Raw genomic sequence first — 23,898 nt, forward strand, 5'->3', positions numbered from 1 at the left:
AAGAGGGTGACTAGAAAATATGGCAAGTGTATATGCATGTGACTTATCCCCAGTCACTACTCTGCACACACTCATTGCTCTCATTTACACAAACAGCAGCCAAACTCACTGGAAGTAAGAATTCTCTGGTGAGGTTATGGCATATCTCTGACAAGAAGTGCATGCTCCAACAATTTCTGTTTTTCACACTGTCGTGTACATATTGATTGCATTTTCCTTTTGCGGTGGTTGGATGTGGCTCAGGGGGGGTCGGTTGGTACTGGAATTTCATGCAGCGGTGCAGTCAAAACAAAATGAAAGAGCCTTAAACACAGCGTTTGCTTTCAAGGGGGTGAACGGCCCTCATCATTCCGGTCATTTAAGTGACCCTGTTAGTAATTACCCTTTACCACAACTTGCAACATGTGACACTATCAATTATGGGGCTGCAATCACAATCACTGAGACAGCGAATAAGTCTGTTTATTTAAACAAATACATCAGTTTAAAACATTCTGTACTTTTAGGAAGGCAGGACAGAGACCTGCAGGTCAAAGCCTCCCTGTAAATGGATGATGTCACCATTTTGTGTTCAGATCTGCTGTCAGGGTGCAGACTCACGACCAGTTTGAACGGGCCCAGGGAGCCAAGGTAAATTGAGGCAAAAGTGACACCATGTTCTTTGGGAACTGGGCCATCCCCTTCTCCATCAGGACAGATTACTTGAAGGTGCTGTGAATATGGTTCAGAGGGGCCAGAGTATGTGCAAGACCTTGGGAGGAGTGTCACCAAGATGAGTCAGAAACTGGGCTTCTGGGACCACCATTCCCTCTCCATCATAGGTACAAGCCTGGACATCAGTTGCAAGGCATTCTCTGTTGTTGTACGTGGTGCAGGTCTGGCCTATTCCCAGAACCCGCATTGATGCAGTCTCCTGAATCATCTTCCCCTTCATCTGGAGCTCTAAGATGGACTGCGTCCACAAGAACATTACGTTAAAAATTCTGGATAAGTAGGGGAAGAAGGTACCCAATGTCACCTGGTGGTCACATATGAGTGGCTGCATCAAGCTGTGCATAGACCCTCAGAATGCAAACACTAAGTGTTACCTCGTTACTGAGGTTCTGCCTGTCTCCAGTGTGGCAAAGGACGGGCCTGGCCTCTTTGCCGCGGAACGCTCCAAGTAGTTGGACCGTTCCGTATCACCTTTCCTTTGTGGAGAAATTTGCAAAGAAAACACCTTTGACCACAAGTCCATCAGCAAGTGCTCAGCAGGTAGCGTCCTTGAGGCTCTGCCGGTAAAGGAGAGAGTAGATCCTGTCTGGTGGTTCCCCGAGCAGACTGTCAAAGACAGTTGGCAGAATGCTCCATCACCAGAACTCTCCAACGAGCACCATGACAATGCTTGGCGATGAGGAAGGCACTACCTGTGAGATCCTTCATGTACACCCCAGTTGGTCTGCACCCCCACATGATGCCCTTGACATGGCTGCCGAGGGGCCGTTGAGATGGTCACACATCTCCTTCTGGAATGTGCCTTTGCAAAGGACGTCTGGAGAGAGATGCAGTGATTTGTGTCGAGATTCACCCTGAGCAGCTCCATGATGAATGGAGCACCTGAGGTCTATAGTGTGTTCCCTGGGGCCCACACTGAGACAAACATCAACTGTGCCTGGAGGACCATCAACTCGGTGAAAGGGAAAGACGCTCTTTGATCTGCCCGAAACATAGTGATCTTTCCAAAGCAAGGAGTTGACCGTGACTGAGTGTTGCAGTCTGGCACATTCCAAGGTCCAAGAGGCATTTAGATGGGTATATGAATAGAAAGGGTTTGGAGGGATATTGGCCAGGTGCTGGCAGGAGGGACTAAATTGGGTTGGGATATCTGGTCGGCCTGGACAGATTGGACTGAAGGGTCTGTTTCCATGCTGTAGATCTCTATGACTACATGCTGAGGGGTACACTTATGCTTGGGGCAGCTGCCGCCAAGGTGCAGTGGGGAAAGACCACTGTCTAGGGTCTTTTGGCCAAAGTTAAGTGGGGGTCTATCAGACCCTCCAGGTGCCTTAGATATAATATAAATATAGTTTTGAACAAGTAAGAAATGCCTTTGGTTTGTTTGCTGGATACAGTCAAACTCCAATGTTCTGAGGAAGGGTCACGGGACCCGAAAAGTTAACTCTTGATTTCTCTCCACAGATGCTGCCAGACCTGCTGAGCTTTTCCAGCAATTTCTGTTTTTGTTATCAATGTTTGTTCATTTCTCCATGTGCTAGTGCACAGAACTGAACTGCTTGTGTGGCTATGTATGTACATAAAGATATTTTTATGAATAAAGTATACTTTTAAAGTTAAAAAAACCTGCATTTCCATAGCACCTTTCATATTCTCAGGATGTCCCAAAGTATTTTGCAACCACAGAAATACTCTATCAAGTACAGTCACTGTTAAAAACAGCAGCCTTTTTGCACACAATAAAGGGATCTTATTGGCTGTGAAGTCATTTTGGGACAACCTGAAGTTGTGTAAGGGGCTATATAAATGCAGGTGTTTTTCTCTATCTTCAACAAATTATTTTATTATCTGAGCTAATATCTCACAATCTGACTTCACGTGTTAAATTTTAATTTGAAGACACTGCAATGAGATTGCTTTTGGCTGTTTTGCTGGTGCATAATTCTTGTAGTGATGGTTATGATGGAGTGTAAGAATTCAGACATGGAGTAATTTTCATCGGTGTCCTGTGATTTTTTTTCTCAATGAGATGTGGTTCCGGATGGCAACTCCAGCATTTATTACCAATCCCTAATTGCTCCTTGAACTGCGTGGTTTGATGGGCCATTTCATTTGGAATAATTGCATTTGCTTTCAAAGGGCATTTCAGAATGATATTGCTGTGGGTCTGGAGTCACATATGGGGCAGGACAACAGACTTCCATCCCTAAAGAGCAACAATGAATCAGATGGGTCTGTACGACAATGGTTGCATTCGCCAGTTTGTTTTTTTTATTGAATTGAGATTTCACACATTCTCCCAGTGTCTGTGTCAGTTTCCTCCGGGTGCTTCAGTTTCCTCCCACAGTCCAAACATGTGCAGGTCAGGTGAATTGGCCATGCTAAATTGCCCATAGTGTTCAGGGATGTGTAGGTTAGGTGCATTAGTGAGGGGTAAATGTAGGGAATGGGTCTGGGTGGATTACTCTTCGGAGGGTCAGTGTGGACTTGTTGGGCCAAAGGGCCTGTTTCCACACTGTAGGGAGCTTAATCTAAACCATCTGCCACGGTGAGATTTGAACCTATCTTCCTACAGCATTCGTACTGGATTACGAATGCCAGTGACTTTATCAGATTGGAGAGGAAGATGTAATGTAATATCCCTCCATTTAAAATCAGTGTATGGAAGAAGCTTGTTGGGATATCTGACAGTTGTTCCACCCTCTCGCTGCTCCAAATCCTTGGGTACAGACGACAAATACAACTTTTTAACACCGAGGAGAGGGCAGACAGTGGCTCTGGTTTAATGTCTTTTCTGAAAAATGACACCACCAGCAATGCTGTCCTCTGCCAGTGCTGCATTAGCGTGACGGTCTAGAATTTATGGTTAATGCTCAAGAGTGGGCCAATGATTCCAGGACCTCTGACCCAGGGTTGTGAATGTGACCTAATGATAAAGCAAGGGATTTACATTTATACGGCATTTACTGTTGAGGACACAAGGGAGAACTCTCTTGCTCTCCTTTAAAATATAGCAAGGGGTCCTATATACAGGTGAAGTCTCCAATACCGCAGCACTCCTTCAGTACTGCACTAAAGGGTCAGCCTGGATTTTTAACAGTCGAGTCCTGGGAGGAGACTTCAAGCTGGAACATTGTGATTCAGGGACAGAAATGCTACTAACAGCACCCGTGAGAAGTTGACATAAATCTGGGAGAAACTGTACCCAAGTGCAGAGAGAAAGAATTTGACATGTTTATGAGAACAGTCAGTGACTGCTGTCGATAAAGGAAACATACAGGTGCAAGAGGCATGCAACCAGAAACCGTGGCTAACATCCAATGAGAAATGAGTTAATCTTTGAGAATCTTGCATGGTCATGGAGTTGTGTGACCCGAGGTGATATTTTTCAGTAATATTGGAAAGTGGGAGGGCACAAGACACAGAAAGAAATTGAAAACGGACTGTTGTCTGATTATTAGCTTTGTTTTGTCTCTAAGAGGAAGCAAACATAGAACATAGAAGCACCGAACAGGCCCTTTGGCCCACATTGTTTTTTGTTTAATACTAAAGGGTATTAAATCTTTCATTACAGACCATCCACAAGCATATTGGATGTCTGGATATTTCCCTTGCTCTCATGTCGCTGAGTTTTGATGGCCCTCAAGTTCTTCACCAGCATCATTTTCAATCCTGACTTTGAGTTCACAAATTATATCACACAGGAGTAGGCCATTCAGCCCATTGTGCCTGTGCAACCTTATTCCTGGATTATTCAAATAGTTACACTCAGCCACTCTTTCTCAACAAATATTTCCTTTTAAGTATTCCCGCCTTCAAAGGTACCTTCCAAACCCAAGAACCTGGATGAACAAGGGCAGCAGATGCATGGGAACACCACCTCCTGCCACTGCTGCCCTAACTCAGAAATATATCGCTGTTTCTTCACTGTCGCCTGGTGAAAATTCTGGAACTGCCTCCCTAACATCACTATGGGTTTAGCTGTACCCAATGGACTGTGGTGGCTCAAGAAGGCAGCTCACTATCATCTTCTCCAAGGCAATTACAAATGGGCAGCAGGTCTTGGCCAAGCCATTGATGCCCACATCCCATGAATGAATCATAAGAAGCTGCAGATGCTTTGCCTTTGCTTCATAGCCCCTGTCCCTCCCACTTACACTGGCTCCCAGACCTGCAACACTTTGAGTGTAAAATTCTCATTCTTACTTTCAATGGCCTCACCATTCCAATCTTGGTCGTCTCCTACATTACTGTAACCCTCCAAGGGACCAGCTTCTCTACAATTCTGGCCTCCTGCATATCCCCATCACCCACATTGGTTGATGGGAGGACCGGGCACACCTGTAAATGCATCCCCACCAAGATCATATGCATTGTTCCACAGTGAACAGTCGATTAGTGTTCTGTGGCACTGTGGCTCAGTGGTTAGCACTGCTGCCTCACAGGGTCCCAGGTTCGATTCCAACCTCGGGCAACTCTCTGTGTGGAGTTTGAACGTTCTCCCTGTGTCTGTGTGGGTTTCCTCCCGCAGTCCAAAAATGTGCAGGTTAGGTGAGTTGGCCATGCTAAATTGCCCATAGTGTTAGGTGCATTAGTCAGAGGGAAAAGGGGTTTGGGTGAGTAACTCTTCAGAGGGTTGGTGTGGATTTGTTGGGCCGAAGAGCCTGTTTCCACACTGTAGGGAATCTAATCTAATCTTATGGTCAATATATTGGTATATCTTTAAAATGCAGCACGCAACCTGAAGATATAAAAATTTCATACTCCTGAACACAATAGGTGATCCTGTCTTTATTGAAAAGATCGGTCTTGAACTAGCTTCAATGAAGCATCTGATTCATTATTAATTTCTAATCGATTCCCTCTTATCTGGATCCCAAGCATTCAGAATTCCTCTCTTGAATCTCAGGTGCTTGCTGCTTAAGAGTTCCAGATGCTTGGGATCCGGGACACAGATACTTTACTGGTGAAGGAGCAGGGATAGAAAGAGACTTGAGAATCATTATAACACTTAACTCCTGACAGTACTACATCTGTTTTTCCTCCTCTTGTTGCTTTTTTTATATTATTTGAACCGACTTGTTTGGAAATGTCACAATACAGTTTGGAAACCCAGACCTTCTGGCTCAGAGGTATGTTCACTACTGCTGTAAGACCCTCCCTTTAACACTCGAAAAGCCCCCAAAACCACTGCAAGTTAAATGAAGCAACAGCACACTCTGGTGCTGGGAAGATATCATTGCAGAAAGATCCGACTGCGGAGAGACAGAACGAGATAACTGAAAGAAAAAGAAGCAGAGAATTTGGTTTGAAATTCAGAGACAATATGGCAGTTGCTTTACACTCAATGAGACCAAGGGTCATCATTGTTTAGTGTAACAGCTCAATGCTCAAAACACATAGCAGCTAGGAAACTTCTAAACCACTTGACTGGGCTCACCCTCTGGCACACACGACTTAGAACTTCTCACAAACTAAACCATAACTATGGTCCAACACACTGGAAGAGGTCTCCTTATGAGGAGGTGACTGACTGAAATTTCCATTCTATACCTGAACCCACATTTGAATCCAGTGCATTTTATGATTCGGAGATACATAGTGGGCGTTATAAGTTTACAAAGGAATTTTATTTGAGTCCTTAAAATGTTTGCTTTCACAACTCCAGCTGTTTGCCTACACCCAGGCTTCATTCATCAGAGATAGCAAACAGATACCAGACACACATTATCAAGCACAGGAACACTGATGGCTAACTGTGACCCTGTGAGAGGTTCACCTGCCTCTAAATCTCAAAATCGACAGGTCCAAGTCCTATTCAAGGATTTGAGTAGAACAAATCAAGGCTGGCACTCCAGTGCAGTGCTGTGGGACACTGCATCGTCAGAGATACAGTTTCAGAGACGAGGTGTTTAAACTGAGGTCCTATTGACCTGTTTAGGTGGATGTTAAAATCCTATGGCTCAATTCAAAAGAAGATTCAAGGATTTATTGCTGCTTTCCAGCTCAACATCTGGGTACACTCCTTTTCATTATTAATGTAAATGATTTGCACATGAACATAGCAGGTATAGTTAGTAAGTTTGCAGATGACACCAAAATTGGAGGGGAAGTAGATAGCAAAGCAGGTGACCTCAGATTACAACAGGATCTTGATCAGATGGGCCAATGGGCCGAGGAATAGCAGATGGAGTTTAATTTAGATAAATGTGAGGTGCTGCACTTTGGAAAGGCAAATCAGGGCAGGATTTATACATTTAATAGTAAGGTCCTGGGGAGTGTTGATGAACAAAGAGACCTTGGAGTGCAGGTTCATAGTTCCTTGACCATGGATAGTGAAGGCAGCATTTGGTATGCTTGCCTTTATTGGTCAGTGCATTGAGTATAAGAGGTGAGAGGTCATGTTGTGGCTGTAGAGAACATTGGTTAGGCTACTTTTGGAATACTGCATGCAGTTCTGGTCTCCCTGCTATAGGAAGCATGTTGTGAAACTTGAAAGGGTTTAGGAAAGATTTACAAGGATGTTGCCAGGGTTGGAGAGTTTGCGCTACAGGGAGAGGCTGAATAGGTTGGGACTGTTTCCCCTGGAGAGTTGGAGGCCGCAGTGTAAACCTTAAAGAGGTTTATAAAATCATAAGGGGCATGGATAGGGTAAATAGACAAGGTCTTTTCCCTGGAGTGAGGGATTTCAAACATAAAGAGGATAGGTTTAGGGTGAGATGGGCAAGCTTTAAAAGGGACCTAAGGGGCAACATCTTCATGCAGAGGATGGTGCGTGTATGGAATGACAGGAATTGGTAGAGGATGGTACAATTACAACATTTAAAAGGCATCTGGATGGGTATACGAATAGGAAGGGTTCAGAGGGATATGGGGTAAAAACAATGACTGCAGATGCTGGAAAGCAAATACTGGATTAGTGGTACTGGAAGAGCACAGCAGTTCAGGCAGCATCCAACGAGCAGCGAAATCGACGTTTCAGGCAAAAGCCCTTCATCATGATGAAGGGCTTTTGCCCGAAACGTCGATTTTGCTGCTCGTTGGATGCTGCCTGAACTGCTGTGCTCTTCCAGCACCACTAATTCAGAGGGATATGGGCCAAATGCTGGCAAATGGGACTAGTTTTATTTAGGATACTTGGCCAGCATGGACGAGTTGGACCAAACGGTCTATTTCTGTGCTGTATATCTCTTTGACTCAATCTATCCCTTGCTGAATGTTGCAAAATTATTGAGTTGATTCATCACACTGTTAACCACAGTCATCAAAAAAATGTTGGCAGGACATGGATGTTAATCAGTGATGTTTGAAACAACCAACCCAGGAGCTGAACACGACAGAATCCAGCTGCAAAGTAACAATCAAAGGTTGCACCTCCACTGGGAAGGCTAGAATTCCAATGAAAACCAGATCCAGCTTGGGAGCATTTATTCAGTGAATACTGCCCCTGGACCTTATCCAAAACACTATTGACCCTATCCTAGTTCACAGCATGTTCTCCACACCAATCACTGCTGACATTTAATTTATATTCTGCTCCTGATCTACGAGCATTACCTCACTCAACTTTATATTTCTCACCTTCGTGTTTGAATCCCTTCACTTTCCCTATCTCTCTAGCCTTGCCAGCTTTAAAACCTTCACTTGGAATCTCCATCTCCAACCTCTTGGAGATTCCTAGTGTTTAATCGTTCATCAGTGGGATCTTCAGTTGTTAAGGAGCTTCTAACTCCAGATCGCTCCACTTCTGCATCTCTTCCACTTTCTCTTCCTTTAAGATTACTGAAGACGTACCTTTTTGAACTTCTTTATGTCTTTTTAAGTGGCTCACTATCGCATTGCGTCTAGTAATACACTTGTGCAGCAATTTAGGATTCTGATAAATTGTAATGAATTTTATAGTTTTGAGACTAAGAAAAGTAAGTAGATTCACTTACTTCAAGAAATGAGGTTAGTCATTTTAGAAATAATATAAATATTGGAAAAAACATGCTCACTTCTGTAATCCTCATCCTCCCACTTGAATAAACAATGCCACTGCATTCCAGGAATTTAACAAAAATGTTTTCTGCAAAACAGTTTAACTTTTTTCCTTCAGTTTCCTGAACTTTACTTGAATTGCTGGCAATGATGGAAATGACGTATTTTAAGACATGTAGAACCAAGCTTTCAACACCTTCATTCCTGCAGACACTCGCCAGCACTGCACTGAAAAGTCAGCTTGATACGTTATACTCCGGTCTGGAATAGGATTTCAACCTGCAGACTAGAGATTCATAGGCAGGTGAATTTCCCACAGAGCCAAGGTTAGCCAACGATTTCTAGAACGCAAATAGGAAATTCTCTGATTCATCTCCGTGAATACAGACATGAAGGGGCCGTGGTCACTTTAAGTCACAGAGTCATAGAGATGTACAGCACGGAAAGAGACCCTTCAGTCTCACTCGTCCATGCTGACCATAGAGTCACAGATTTGTACAGCATGGAAATGGACCCTTTAGTCCAACCATCCATGCTGAACATAATCCTAAACTAAACTAGTCCCACCTGCCTGATCCTAGCCCACATCCCTTCAAACATTGCCCATTCATGTACAGATAGCTTGAACTAATCTAGTCCCATTTGCCAGCATTTGGTCTAAATCCCTCTAAGCCCGTCTTATTCATATATCCATGTAGGGACCCTTTAAATGTTGTAATTGTAATTCTTTCTAATTGGAGAGACAGAACGAGATAGTCTATTCAAAGCTGTTGTGTATCTTATTCAGGATCTCTGGTTTAGTTTCAGTTATATTACACGAAATATTTGTGCCACAGTTTGAAACAGAATCTGCCAGATGACGGGAAAGTACTTAGTTCAATGTGTGAGGGTAGCTGCAGCAACAATTCACTGCCCTAACACTCTCAATGTTCTTTCTACCAGCAGCTTGTCACAACAGATTAAGCTGGGCCTGCTGCCAGTCAGGACAGCAACTTGTCTCTACACGCCATGCACAGATGGACCTCTCACCGATAAGCAGATTACAGCTTCATACACACACTCTATCCCTTTCAACCACAACACTTCACATGTCACAATACAAACCGAAACAACTGCGGATGCTGTAGAATCAGAAACAAAAACAGAAACTGCTGGAAAAGCTCAGCAAGTCTGGCAGCGTCTGTGGAGAGAAAGCAGAGTTAACATTTCGGGTCGAGTGACCCTTCCTCAGATTTCTCTCCACGGATGCTGCCAGACCTACTGAGATTTTTCAACAATTTCATATGTCACCGCACTGAAGAGACAAACTAAATTGAACAAGGAAGACCGTGCCGTTTCACTCCTTGAGCCCTCTCCACCACTCAATAAGAATTGAGTTTCTATCTTAGCTCAATCGTCTTCCTGTCCAACTATAAAATGCTGAGTGTCCAAATATCTATTAACCTCAGGCTTCAATATAAAGCAAACGTTGTTTTAACCGGCATCATATTTCAAGAGAAACAACATCATCCCTGTGCCTAAGAAGGCTCATGCAGCATGTCTCAATGACTACCACCCAGTGGTCCTAACTTCAGTGGTCAGGAGGTGCTTTGAAAGGCTGGTCATGGCATTAATCAACTCCAGCCTCCCCAGTACTCTTTACCCACTCCAAATCCACATCAGGTGCCATATCACTTGCCCTTCACTCCTCCCTAGAACATCTTGACACCAAGAACAGCTACGTAAGAATCCTACTCATTGACGACAGTTCAGCCTTCAACACTATTATCCTCTCAAGACTGATTACTAAACTTAGTGATCTCAGACTAAGACCCACTCTCTGCAACTGGATCCTCAGTTTCCTGACCCACAGACCACAATCAGTGAAGATTGGAGACAATATTTCATCCTCACTAACACTCAACACTGGAGCCCCCCAGGGGTGCGTACTCAGCCCCCTACTGTATTCATTGTATACCCATGACTGCGTCACCAAATAATGCCACTTACAAGTTCACTGATGACACCACCATAGTCGGTCAAATCTCAGATGGCAACAATACAGACTACAACGGTAGGTGAAAGACCTGGAAAAATGGTGCACTGAGAACAACCTGGCTCTCAATGCCGGCAAAACCAAGGACTCATTATTGACTTTCGGCAGGATGTTACTCATGCCCCCCTACACATTAACAGCACAGAGGTGGAACGAGTGGAGAGTTTCAAGCTCCTGGGAGTGGTCACCCACAACAAGCTTTCTTGGACCCTTCACACAGACGCACTGGTTACAAAGGCACAACAATGTCTCTTCTTCCTCAGGCAGCTGAGGAAATTTGGCATAACGGTGAATACCCTTGCCAACTTTTACAGGTGCGCCATCGAGAACATTCTGTCTGGATGTATCACTACCTGGTATGGGAACTGTATCTTTCAAGATCGGAGACGGTTACAGACAGTGGTGAACTCGGCCTGGACAATCACAAAGGCCAACCTCCCATCTATAGAATCCATCTACCAGGCCTGCATCAAGGAAAGGCTGCCAGCATTCTTAAAGATCCATTCCACCGTGGCAATGTTTTTCTATAACCTCTACCATCGGAGAGAAGGTACAGAAGCCTGAACACATGCACCAGCCGGTTTCGCAACAGTTTCTACCCTACTGTTGTTAGAATACTGAATGGACCAACAAACTCTTATCATTCGCCTGTACCTGTGTTTTTGTTTTTGCCACTGTTTACCTGTTATTTACTTTCTATGCTACTTAACTCTGTGTTCTGCCTATATTGCTCACAAGACAAAACCGTTCGCTGTGCCTCGGTACACATGACAATAAATTCAATTCAGTTCATCGTATTAACCGGTACTCACAATAAACTGGAACAACACAAATACCAGGACTTTACTGTGTTATCGTGATCTCGAGTAGTCAATTGAGGGTGCAACTGAGATGGCTGTTTTACCGCTAAGTTTTATTTAAAGCAAAGTTCCATTATTATTTAAATGATTTATGCTGTCAATAAAGTATAACAGTTCTATTATTTAGTGTGTGTTTTACATTGATAATACGGCCCTCTTGATAAACCGGAATATTTGATCAACCAGTACATTCCTGGTCCCTAGGTGCCGGTTAATACAGGATTGGCTGTACTCAATGCCTGAGCTTTCGCAGCCCTCTGGAAGAGAGAATACTAAAGCTTCACCACCCCATGAGTAAACAAACTTCTCCTTAAATGAATCACAAATGGCCAACACCTTAGTCTCTATTTGAGTTGGGGAAAACATCCTGTCTGTATTCACCTCATCAAGCCCTCTAAGAATTTTGTCTGTTTCAAATAGACTAACTTGACTCTTGTAAGCTCCCATTCTACTCAATCTCTCCTCTTAATCGAAACCTGTACACCCAGCAATTATGTTAGTGAACCTTTTAGATGCATCTCTGCTACAGGAGGCATATCGTCCTCGAGACAAGAGGACCAATATCATGCACCACATAGTCTCACCAAAGCAACAAGGCTTCCTGACCCAAAATCACAAGCCTTCTTGCACTAAGGGCTATCACAGTCTCAGCTTTCTGAATTGCTTTGTGTACCTGTATGTTAACATCAGACGCATGTCAATGACCCAGTTCATTCACTAGCAGCAAGTATTTTGGAAGAGACAGTGTTGAAGCCAGATACCCTACAACGAAACGAGTCCAATATCTACAACCCACCCAGTACTTTGATCAAGATCTTGGTGCTCAGCTGGAAGCATGGCAGCGGCTGGGGGCCTGGATCACAACTTTGATGGTCAGAGATCGAACCTAATCTGGGAAGAGTGAACCCAACGCAATGGTGAGGGAGGTTCCCAGCATCTGCGATAGCGTTAAGAGGAGGCAGCCGAAACTCACCTGGAGAACGGGACAAAGTGGAGGAGAGCGAGCCCTCATAGGGAGTGTGAGCCTAGCATGGCGAAATATTTAGGAAAGACTCAAGAGTTTGGTGCTGGAAAAGCACAGCAGGTCAGGCAGCATCCGAGGAGCAGGAGAATTGATGTTTTGGACATAAGCCCTTCCTGATGAAATGCTTTAGCCCGAAACTTCAATTTTCCTGCTCCACAGATGCTGCCTGACCTGCTGTGCTTTTCCAGCACCACACTCTCGACTCTAATCTCCAGCATCTGCAGTCCTCACTTTCACCTTGTTAAGAAAGACTGTTGAACTTTTAACTTTATTTCTTCAGTCTTCCACCTTATGGTAAGAAAGACTATATTGTTCAACTTTTAAACTTTTTTTTTATTTTTCTACTTTATACCTAAGCTGTTGTACCTAGGTACTGTATACCAAAGGTGGCACCAGGAAAGGTAACATTGCACACTTTTCACTGTACTAATGTACTTCTGCACTCGAGTACACATGACAATGAAATCTAATTTTAAGTCTAGTTTTCCTCCTGGGTTTTGCTCACATCAGTGTCCTGAAGATTCATTTTCTATCTCTACAGACAGCAAATCCCTCAACAGCACCTTTAAAATTTCTGGGGATTGCGGACAACTGGCAACACCAGCACCTGTATGTTCCCCTCCAAACCACACATGGCCCTGACTTGGAAATATATCATCATCCCTTCAGTGTTGCTGGGTCAAAGTCTCTTCTCAACAACCCATCCCAGTTGACTATGGCAGTTTAAGAAGGTAGCTCACCAACACCTTCTTGAGGTCAATGATAGATGAACAATAAATGGCAGCTGAGTCAGAGATACTCTCATCCCACGAATGAATTTTGTCTCATGAAGAATTGACCCTAATGCATATCTGCATTCTCCCTCTCCCTTACAAAACCTATTCTTATATAACAAGAGTTATCGATGGGGCAAGGGCAATTCTAATGCGATTAGGCAAGAATTAGGATGCATAGAATGGGGTAGCAAAATGCAGGGGATGCAGACAATCGGAATGTGGAGCTGGTTTAAGGAACAGATATTGCGTGTCCTTGATAGGTATGTCCCTGTCAGGCAGTATTAAGGTAAGGGAACAGTGGTATACTACAGAAATTGCATCTCTTGTTAAGAAGAAAAAGACGGCTTATGTGTTGATGAGGCAAGATGGTACAGATGAGGCGATGGAGAGTTACAGATCAGCTAGGAAGGATTTAAAGAGAGAGTTAATAAGTGCAAAGAGAGGACATGAGCAGTCTTTAGCAAATAGAATAAAGGAGAACCCTAAAGCTTTCTATAGGTATGTGAAGAATAAAAGGATGACTAGGGTAGGAATAGGGCCAGTCAAAGACAGAAGTGGGAAGTTGAGTGTGGACCCTATAGAGATCGGTGAGGTGCTAAATAAACATATCTCATCGGTGTTCACTCGGGAAAAGGAGAATATTGTGGAGGAGAGGAGTGAGGTACAAGATATTAGATTAGAAAGGATCAAGGTTAGTTACACACAGGTGTTATCAATTCTAGAGGGAGTGAAAGTAGACAAGTCCCCTTGGCTGGATGGGATTTATCTGAGGATTCTCTGAGAAGCTAGGGAGGAGATAGCAGAGCCTTTGGCTTTGATATTTGAGTTGTCATTGTCTACAGGTTTAGTACCTGAGGACTGGAGGATTGCAAATGCTCTGCCATTGTTCAAGAAGGGCAGCAGAGATGACCCAGGTAATTATAGACCAGTGAGCCTTACTTCTATTGTAGGAAATGTTTTGGAAAGGATTATAAGAGATAAGATTTATAATCATCGAGCAAGCAACAATTTGATTTCAGATAGTCAACATGGTTTTGTCAAGGGCAGGTCGTGTCTCACAAACCTCATTGAGTTTTTTGAGAAGGTGGCCAAGCATGTAGATGAGGGTAGAGCAGTTGATGTGGTATACATGGATTTCAGTAAAGCCTTTGATAAGGTTCCACATGGTAGGCTGATGGAGAAAATGCAGAGGCATGGAATTGAGGGTGATTTAGCAGTTTGGATTAGAAACTGGCATTCTGGAAGAGGGCAGCAAGTGGTGGTTGATGGAAAATATTCAGCCTGGAGTCCAGTTACTAGTGGTGTGCCACAAGGATCTGTTTTGGGACCACTGCTGTGTGTCAGTTTTATAAATGACTTAGATGCAGGCATAGGGGGGTGGATGAGTAAATTTGAAGATGACACTAAAGTCAGTGGAGTAGTGGACAGTGTGGAAGAGTGTTTCAGGTTGTAGGGGGACTTGGATAAACTGCAGAATTGGGCTGAGAGGTGGCAAATGGAGTTCAATGCAGCTAAATGTGAGTTGATTCACTTTGTGAAGAATAACAGAAAGGCAGAATACTGGGTCAATGGAAAGATTCTTGGTAGTGTGGATGTGCAGAGGGATCTTGGAGTCCATGTGCATAGATCCCTGAAAGTTGCCACCCAGGTGGATAGTGCTGTTAAAAAGGCATATGGTGTGTTAGGTTTCATTGGTAAGGGATTGAGTTCCGGGACCGCAATATCATGCTGAAACTATACAAAACACTGGTGCGGCCACACTTGGAATATTGTGTACAGTTCTGGTCCCCATATTTCTGGACGCATGTGGAAGCATTGGAAAAGGTGTAGAGGAGATTTACCAGGATGTTGCCTGGTCTGGAGGGAAGGTCTTATGAGGAAAGGCTGAGAGACTTGGGTCTATTCTCACTGGAATGAAGAAGGCTAAGGGGGGATCTGATAGAGACATACAAGATGATCAGAGGATTAGATAGGGTAGACAGTGAAAGACCTTTTCCTAGGATGATGATGTCAGCTTGTACGAGAGGGCATAACTACAAATTGAGGGGTGATAGATTTAAGACAGATGTCAGAGGCAGGTTCTTTACACAGAGAGCGGTAAGGGTGTGGAATACCCTACCTGCTATGTAGTCAACTCAGCCACATTAGGGAGATTTAAACAATCCTTACATAAGCACATGGATGATTTTGGGATCGTGTAGGGTGACGAGCTGAGAATAGTTCATAGTTCGGCGCAACATCGAGGGCCGAAGGGCCTGTTCTCTGCTGTATTGTTCTATGTTCTAACCTACAGCACACTTACAAATTCCTGAGGAATTCCTAATTTATTCCAAGAAACAAAATCATATTTGAAAATAAGTATTTAATATCATAGCTTTTTATGAACCCCACAAAAATCTATAAATCACAAATGACTAACCAACGTCACTCTTACATTGCTGTATATCTGAATTTCAAGGCCATCAGATTTCAGCTCATTGGGCCTCAAACACCCGCATTCCCTCCCTAAACCTTGACACTTCTCTACCTCTAATTCCACCTTTTAAATGATGCTTAAAACCTATCTCTTTGACCATGTCAGTCATATGTGTGACCTAGTGTCAAATGTTATTCAATAATATCTCAGTGAAGTGCCTTAGAACATTGATATCATGTATTTAATAGAAACACAATGTATGTTTTCTTTATACCTCCTGTGAGTTTCATACTTTACTGTTTCTGTACAACACATAGGTGATCAGACTGAGTGCATGCATTTGATAGATAAGTAAATCTTTAACTTTTCTAAACCTAATTTAACCCAATTTAATATGTGGCTGGCATTAAGCTGGAATCTACAGTCTAAAGTCTGTAGATGCTAGCCTTAAACAAGGATTTTTCTTCCATAGTAGGATGGAAAATAAATCAGGAGACAATGGGAGCATGTAAAAAGGGCAGTACATTAATCACGTGTGACTTTAAACTTCAAGCAGATTGAGAAAATTAAATTGGCAGAGGTCACACACGAAAGAATTTGCAGAAAGTGTTCATCCGAGGATATGGAAAGACGTGGATGCATTAGTAATCATCTTACAAGCATCACTGGATTCTGGAAAAGTTGAGGCAGTTTGAAATCTGTTAATGTAACACCCCTATTTAGAAAAGAGAGGGAGACCAAAAAAAAGTTACAATTAGCTACTTAGCTTAACTTTGGTGTTGGAAAAATGTTGGAGTCTATTATAAAAGATGTAATAGCAGAGCATTTAGAAATATATCATATGATGAAGCAGAAACAACATATTTCATGACATTTAAACCAGGCTTAACGAATAAATTACAATTCTTTTAGGAGGTAAGAAGCAGGGTAGGTAAAGGGGAACAAGTAGATGTAGTATATTTAATTTTCCAAAAGGCATTCAATACGGTACTGCAAATAAGGCACCTTAAGATAACACCTCATGGTTTTGGAGGTCATATATTAACACGAAGCAAGGATTGGCTACCTAACAGAAGTCAGAGAGTTGAGATAAGGGGCATTTTCAAGATGGAGAAAGTGAGGACTGCAGATGCTGGAGACCAGAGTTGAAAAGTGTGATGTTGGAAAAGTGCAGCAGGCCAGGCAGCATCTGAGGAGCAGGAGAATCGACGTTTCACGCTCCTCAAATGCGGCCTGGAACCTGGAACTAAGAATGCACAGGGATCAGTCCTGAGACTATAATTATTTACAATATATGCTAATGATTTGCATGAGGGAAGTGAATGTACTTTCACTAAATTTGCGATGACATAAAAAGAGGTAGGAAGGCAAGTGTGAGTCCTCAGAGGGATATAGACAGGTTAAGTGAGTGGGGAAAGCGTTGCAGATGGAATATAAGAGGCAATGTGTGGTTATGTACTTTGGCAAGAAGAATATTATTTAAATGGAGAAAGACTGCAGAATGCTGTATCACAGAGCAATTTGAGCGTGCTTGTGCTTGAATCCCAAAAAGCCCACATCCGAGTTCAGCAGATAATCAGGAAGCTAGGTTAAAGGATGGCCTTTACTTCAAAGGGAATGGCATATAAAATGTGGCACTAGTTAGATAACAACTAGAATATCGTAAAAAAAAATTGAATCCCTAATCTAAGAAAAGATATGCTTGGCATTGGAGGCAGTTTCAGGAAAGATAACCTGGGTAAGGAGGGACTATTTATGAGGAGAAGTCAAGTAGTTTGGGCTTATATTATTGGAGTTTAAAAGAATGAGAGGTGACCTTATTGAACCAGGTAAAGTTCTTAAAGAACTTGACAGGATACTTTCAGCGACATCATTTCCCTTTGGCAGTGAACAGGACCAGAGGGCAAAGACTCAAAGTAAGACGACCACCCATTTAAGAAAGAAATAAGGACAACTTTATTCTCTCTGTGAGGGTAGTGAATTTGTGAAATCCTTTACCACAGAGAATTATCAAGGTGAACATTAACAATGTTCAAGGCTGCAATAGATTATTAATCAGTAAGGGAATCCAGGGTTATGGGGAAGAGGCAGGAGAGTGGAGTTAAGGATGACCAGATCAGCGATGATCTCATTGAATGGCAGAGCAGACTCGATGGACTGAATGGCCTACTTCTGCTTTTACATCTTAGGGACTCAGTCGGAAAACTCGACTCCTGACAGCCTTTAAGGCAGATAACTCAAAAAACTACCTCTGTTCTCACCCAACTAAAAGCCGGTGTTGGAAAAGTCCTCCAGAATTTGACTGCACAGAGCAGGCAATGTGGTTGCAAGTACAAGATTGGGGCTATTGTTATCAAACCTACAGTTTTCAGTTCAGCTGCTGCAAGCTCCTGTTACACTCCGCAACCCGTGCCCACTGGCCATGAGAAGGCTCTTCAGGCACTGTGAGCCCAGTACAAGGTTATAGTCTGTGACCTGTTTGCACTTACGCTCATTACCACATTGTTAGAAACATCACCAAGTACACATCACCCTCTTCAGGCTCTCAACCCAGAAACAGAGCACTGATCCCATGTACCAATCATCAATAATCCAACTCTTAAAATACCAGGAGACAAACTGTACACAGCTTCATAACAGTTTTGTTCCTGCCTTAAGGAACTTTATAACTGTCGTTTCAACCATAGAAAGTCTTTTGTTCTGAGGGTTTATCATGACACTAGTGATTTTCTGTTCAAGCTTAACTTTCCAAGTAACATTATTATTATAAAAATTGCTATAGATGGTAATTATAGATATACCTGGTTTTGACTTATAGTTATATTAGATATGACTATGTACGAGCTACTCTTTTCTAAAATCTCCATTGATCATTTCAATCCTTTAGACAGCTTCAATCAATAACCAACTAACACTCAACTATAAACATGATTTAGGCCCAGTGATGGGCAGCTCCATGACATCACTGCAAGTTGATCCAGGGTCCTAATGCCCTTTTACAACATAAAGAAAGTAATCGTCTTCCCCATAAAATTATCTCACACCTACCTGGGTTGAATTCCATTTATCATTTTTCTGTCTATCTTGCCAGTCTACTGACATCTTCCTGCAGACTACATATTTTTTGCTCACTAACAACTAACATCCAGTTCCAGTATCATTTGCGAACTACTCAGCCCTGCGCCCAACACTGAAATTGAGATGATTGATACTCCCCACTTGTGAGGATGGGTGCAACTCTGACAACACTCAAGAAGCTCAACACCATTCAGGACAAAGTAATCCACTTGACTGACATCACATCCATAAATATTCAGTCCATCCACCATCAATGCTCATTGGCAGCAGTGCATGCTACCTATAAGATGCATGACAGAATTTTGCCAAAGATATTTAGACAGAATCTTCCAAACCCACGACCATTTCCATTCAAAGGACATGGGCAACAGACACATGGAACACCACCACCTGCAATTTCTCTTCCAAGCCACTCACCATTCTGACTTGGAACGTATCACTATTCCTTCACTGTCACTCGATCAAAATTCTGGAATTCCCTCCATAACAGGATTTTGGTCTACCTACATATTACAGCTGCAGTAGTTCAAGAAAACAGCTGACCACCACCTTCTCAAGGAACAACTACGGACAGGCAAGAAACGCTGGTCCAGCCTGTGATGTCCACATCCAAGTGATAAAATAAATCCACAAACAGTCAGGGACCCAATACCTAATATCCTGTGGAATCCATTTGAAACAACCTTTCATTTACAAAAGCAATAATGAGGAGTCACAATGGACTCAGAACATTAATTCTGTTTCTCTCTCCACGAATGCTGAAAGACCCATTGAGTTTCTTTGGCATTTTCCAATTTTATTTCAGATTTTAAGCATCCCTAGCATTTTACTTTTACAAATGTACCTATTAACCATAAACTTTAATTTTTGCCGCTGAGGCAATTTTAGATCCAGCCTACCACTTTCCCAAGGATCTCATGAAGGTTTCATTTTATTGATACGCCTGCCTTCTGGAACCTGGTGAAAAGCCACGCTCAGACCTTTTCAGAGGTCATCAAACAAACTCCATGATTGACCCTCTTGTTTGCCTCATGAAAACTCTCCAGGATGCTAGAGATAGGCAGACACCTTCACTTAGATGAGGAATTCAAATTAAATGGTTCACGGGAATGTTTCTATTATGACCTACTAAATTATAACTTTAATTTTTTAAAAAAATGTTAATTATAGGAATATCCCTCTCTCCTGTCTGTCTCTGTCTGGTTCCATGATTACAAAACTGACATTTTACCGTAGCAGTCTGTACATTGTTTCAAACTTTCACAACCGTCCAATGTGGCATTCTTGTCAATCTTAGCAAGTGTATTAAGATATTAATAAACCAGAGATTAGAATGCAAAGGCCAAAGAAGATGATGTGCAACTGTTTTATATATTTCAACAGAAACAGAACACATTAAGTAAACACACTGTTTCAAAGTAACTGACTCGGCATCCTTAAAAACGTTGACTAGTGCTTGCGAAATAAAACCATGTTTCACCCCCAAGGGCCCTCCTCATTTTAAACTAAACATTTTGACAATGACACTGTCTACTTGGCTCCTGCTCGTCTTCCCAAGCTAAAGATAAAACATCAAATATTTGACCTCCGGCCTCTTCAGCTCTTTGTGACAAATTTTCAAACTTACGGAGAATGCTTCCCAACACCATTCCCAAATGTCTCGCTCCAATTTTCAACATTCTATTCCCTTGTTCTGGAATCTCCCATGAGAGAAACAAATTTCTCCTTACCTCCTCTACTCATTGCATTCAAGATCTTAAATACATGGACTAGATCACTCCTTAATTTTCTATACTCAAGGTAATAAAAGTCTAGTCGTTGACCCAAAATTTAATCCCCGCATAATAACTGAGGCACTTTGAGGATAAGGAGCCTTTGCAAAGTAAATTGTCAGGGAGGTGGAAAGCAATTGAAATTATTTTTAATCAAACATTTTATCTGATTTATGTGAAATTTCAATCCAATAATCCATGGATAATCAAGAGAGAGCATAGTTTAAATTCAAACGTAGACTAATCATTCCAAGCATATGTCCAAATGAATAGTCATATTTGATTTGTTAATGCTTATAGATCCATTTTGAAAACTATCAGGTAATACTAAGTATAGTGTAGTGAAGAATTACACTTATATCTGAAGCAGCAACTCTCTCATAAGTTTTTCTTGCGTCATCAAAATATCAGTAAACACAACAATCTGCCCTGCTTGGCATTATCATTCCTGCATTCAGAAAGTTCAATTGACAATACTCAGTTAAGGCCTGGGAGGATTCCTGAGGCATAGTGGTCATGTCCCTACCTCTCAGCCAGGAGACCTGGCTTTAGGTTCCAGAGTTGTCTTACAACATATCTAACCAGATTGATTAGAAATATCTAGAAGGGACTCAAGTGACATCACAATCTTGACAGACTCAAAAGACGTTGGTAACATTAGTACCCATGCAGTCAGAAGTGCATCTTAAAAGCAACTTCCCAGCCTTTGGCACATATCCAAACCTGTCAAATTTTTATATAGAATCCCTACAGTCTGGAAGCTGGCCATTCAGCCCAACAAGTCCGCACTGAGCCTCCAAAGAACATCCCTCCCAGACCCACTCCCTGACACTACCCCTGTAACCCTGTATTTCCCATGGTTACCTCACCTAACAGACACATCCATGGACACTATGGGTAATTTGAAAACAAATCTTCTCAAAAATTGGTAATTTCCCATGTTCAATCCAACTAACCTACACATCTTTGGACTGTGGGAGGAAACCTGAGCATCCAGCAGAAACCCATGCACGTCAAGTCGCAGCTGACATATCACAATTGGCCTTAATTCACCTCCCCCCACCACCTCCGCCAGCCAAATTTCAAAACTTGACCCTTTTTCTTTAGAAAAAGGCTCCATTTGTGGAACTGATAATTAGGCTCAATTGTCATTCCTCCACAGCTACGGAAAAATATCTCAATTTTCAAGGTTTCATGTGGTATGGAGAGCTAAAGGGGGAATTTGACATCAAGGTAGAGGATCAGTCATGATCATATTGAATGACAGAGGAGACCTGAAGGACCAAATGGCCTACTCCTGCTCCTTGCTTCGATTCTCTGTAACATAACTAAGCGATGTTTAACAGTGCAGGCTGAAATAATGTAGACGGGCAGTTAGTGCCTTATATTCACGTGGCACACCTAATGCATGGGATTTCACAGGAGTGCCATGATGGAAAATTAGACCCATTCTGAGATATTAGTACAAATCACACCAACACTGGTCAGCACAGATCAGTGGGTGGCACGGTGGCTCAGTGGGTAGCACGGCACCAAGAAGCTGGGTTCGATTCATGCGTTGGGTGACTGTCTGTATGGAGTTTTGCACAGTCTCCCTGTGTCTGTGCGGGTTTCTACTGGGTGCTCTGGTTTCCTCCCATAGTCCAAAGATGTGCAGGTTAGGGTGGATTGGTCTTGGTAAATTCTTTGGGGTGTCCAGAGATGTGCAGGCTAGATGAGTTAGCCATAAATGTGGGGTTATGGAGATAGAGTAGATCCAGGTGGGATGCTCTTCGGAGGGTTGGTGTGCCTGAATGGCCTCTACATGCGCTGTAGGGTTTCTATAAAAGAGAAAGATTTTAAAGGATGTCTTGGGCTGGAGAGAGTAGATGCGGATATCCAGGTCCACACTATCAGGTTGCTAAAGGCCAGGTCTTCAGTGAGTGAAATTGGGGAGCTCAAGGGATACGAATTTCACAAAGGCAGAGAATTGTGAAAGGAGGGTGCTGGAAGCTTCAGGGGTTACAGTGAAAAGGAGGAGAGAGGCCATGGAAGGATGTGGATTGATAAAATGGAAGCATTGACAAAGTCAGATGAGGTTGTGAGGGATGGGGAGAGGTCAGTGCAATGTGTGAATGGGCCCTGGGCAGTAACTATGTGCCCAGTCACCTGTAAACCGACAGAAAAGGGCTGAGAAGCGACAACCCTTTGTGGAGGGGGAGAAAAGGCAAGTTCTTGAAGGTAAAATCCATCAGCACCAAACTGAGCCAGAGCAAAAACAATTCAATAAATTCCACTCACTTGATGAAATATGTTGCACCTTCAAAAGTGAAAGCTTGTTCCCAGCCACGAGGCAGATCTGCAAGTTCCAAAACAAAAATCCAACAATAACGTACAATAAACCCTTAGCGCCTGGCTCATAAACAATGTAGAGTTTGAGAGAGACCTCATTCACTGATTCCTTACCAGGACGGCGCCTGTGCCCAGTTCGAAATCCCTGTCCGGATCTGGGATCTATCCAGGTGGTCGAACAAGTTAAATCACTGTACACACACAAAAAAAACATCAAATGTACCCCAGCAGTGCCAGAAGTTTTGGGAGGACAATTTAATCTGCAAAACTCTACCGCAAAGTCCAACTCTACAGAAAGGAAACTTTCTCAAAGATACTCAACTCTATGAAGAAGATCCGCCCATCCCGGGTCACTGCCGAGTTCCAATATTTTGGAAAGGGTTCCATTTGTCCTGGGGACGGGTGGTCTTCACTTTCTCCTCCGTCCCTATCTCCCTCACCCCCCGGGGGGTAGCGCCCTGCTCTCCTATGCACTCTCTCGGGCTCGCTTCCTTGTTAAAGGGGTCAGTCAGTTGTCAATATCGCCGCTTCCTGAGTCCCGCCTGTATCTGAAACTCCGTCCCTCCCTGCTCCCAGAGAGAGAAAGAATGTGCTCCGGAATAAATCACACTCCAATGATACCACCCACACCCTCCCAGGAGAAATTTCAGGTTGCTGTGCAGATCAAAATCCAACTGAGTCAGTCACATTGCACACACAAACTAAGTCTCATATTTTTTTTAAAATTAACCCATTTTTCCTAATCCACGTGTTATTACACACCTCTGGAACAGGTAAGACTTGAAAAAGGGTCTCCTGGTCCAGGGTACGGACACTACCACTGTGCCACACGGAGAGTCCGAAGTACTATACCTGGTGGAGGAGAGAGTGAGGATTGCAGATGCTGAAGAGTCAGAGTTGAAAAGTATGGTG

General features: G+C 42.9%; 1 protein-coding gene across 3 annotated transcripts in view; it reads right to left on the bottom strand.

The window, feature by feature from the left end:
* The window catches only part of plekha6 (pleckstrin homology domain containing, family A member 6), a 344,270-nt gene extending 320,762 nt beyond the window's left edge, over window positions 1–23,508 (bottom strand). For 2 of the 3 annotated variants that reach the window (XM_072563810.1, XM_072563807.1), the window contains exons 1-3: window positions 23,309–23,506; window positions 23,101–23,177; window positions 22,936–22,993 (exon numbers count right to left, since the gene is read on the bottom strand). In XM_072563810.1, coding sequence (XP_072419911.1) covers window positions 22,936–22,993; window positions 23,101–23,177; window positions 23,309–23,373 — 200 coding nt within the window. In that variant the 5' untranslated portion in view covers window positions 23,374–23,506. Of the gene's footprint in view, window positions 1–22,935; window positions 22,994–23,100; window positions 23,178–23,308 lie in introns of all 3 variants that reach the window. The other variant, XM_072563808.1, reaches the window with a different exon arrangement.
* Window positions 23,509–23,898: the final 390 nt, after the last annotated feature.

The sequence above is a fragment of the Chiloscyllium punctatum genome, chromosome 45 (assembly GCF_047496795.1).
Source record: "Chiloscyllium punctatum isolate Juve2018m chromosome 45, sChiPun1.3, whole genome shotgun sequence".
NCBI lineage: Eukaryota > Metazoa > Chordata > Chondrichthyes > Orectolobiformes > Hemiscylliidae > Chiloscyllium > Chiloscyllium punctatum.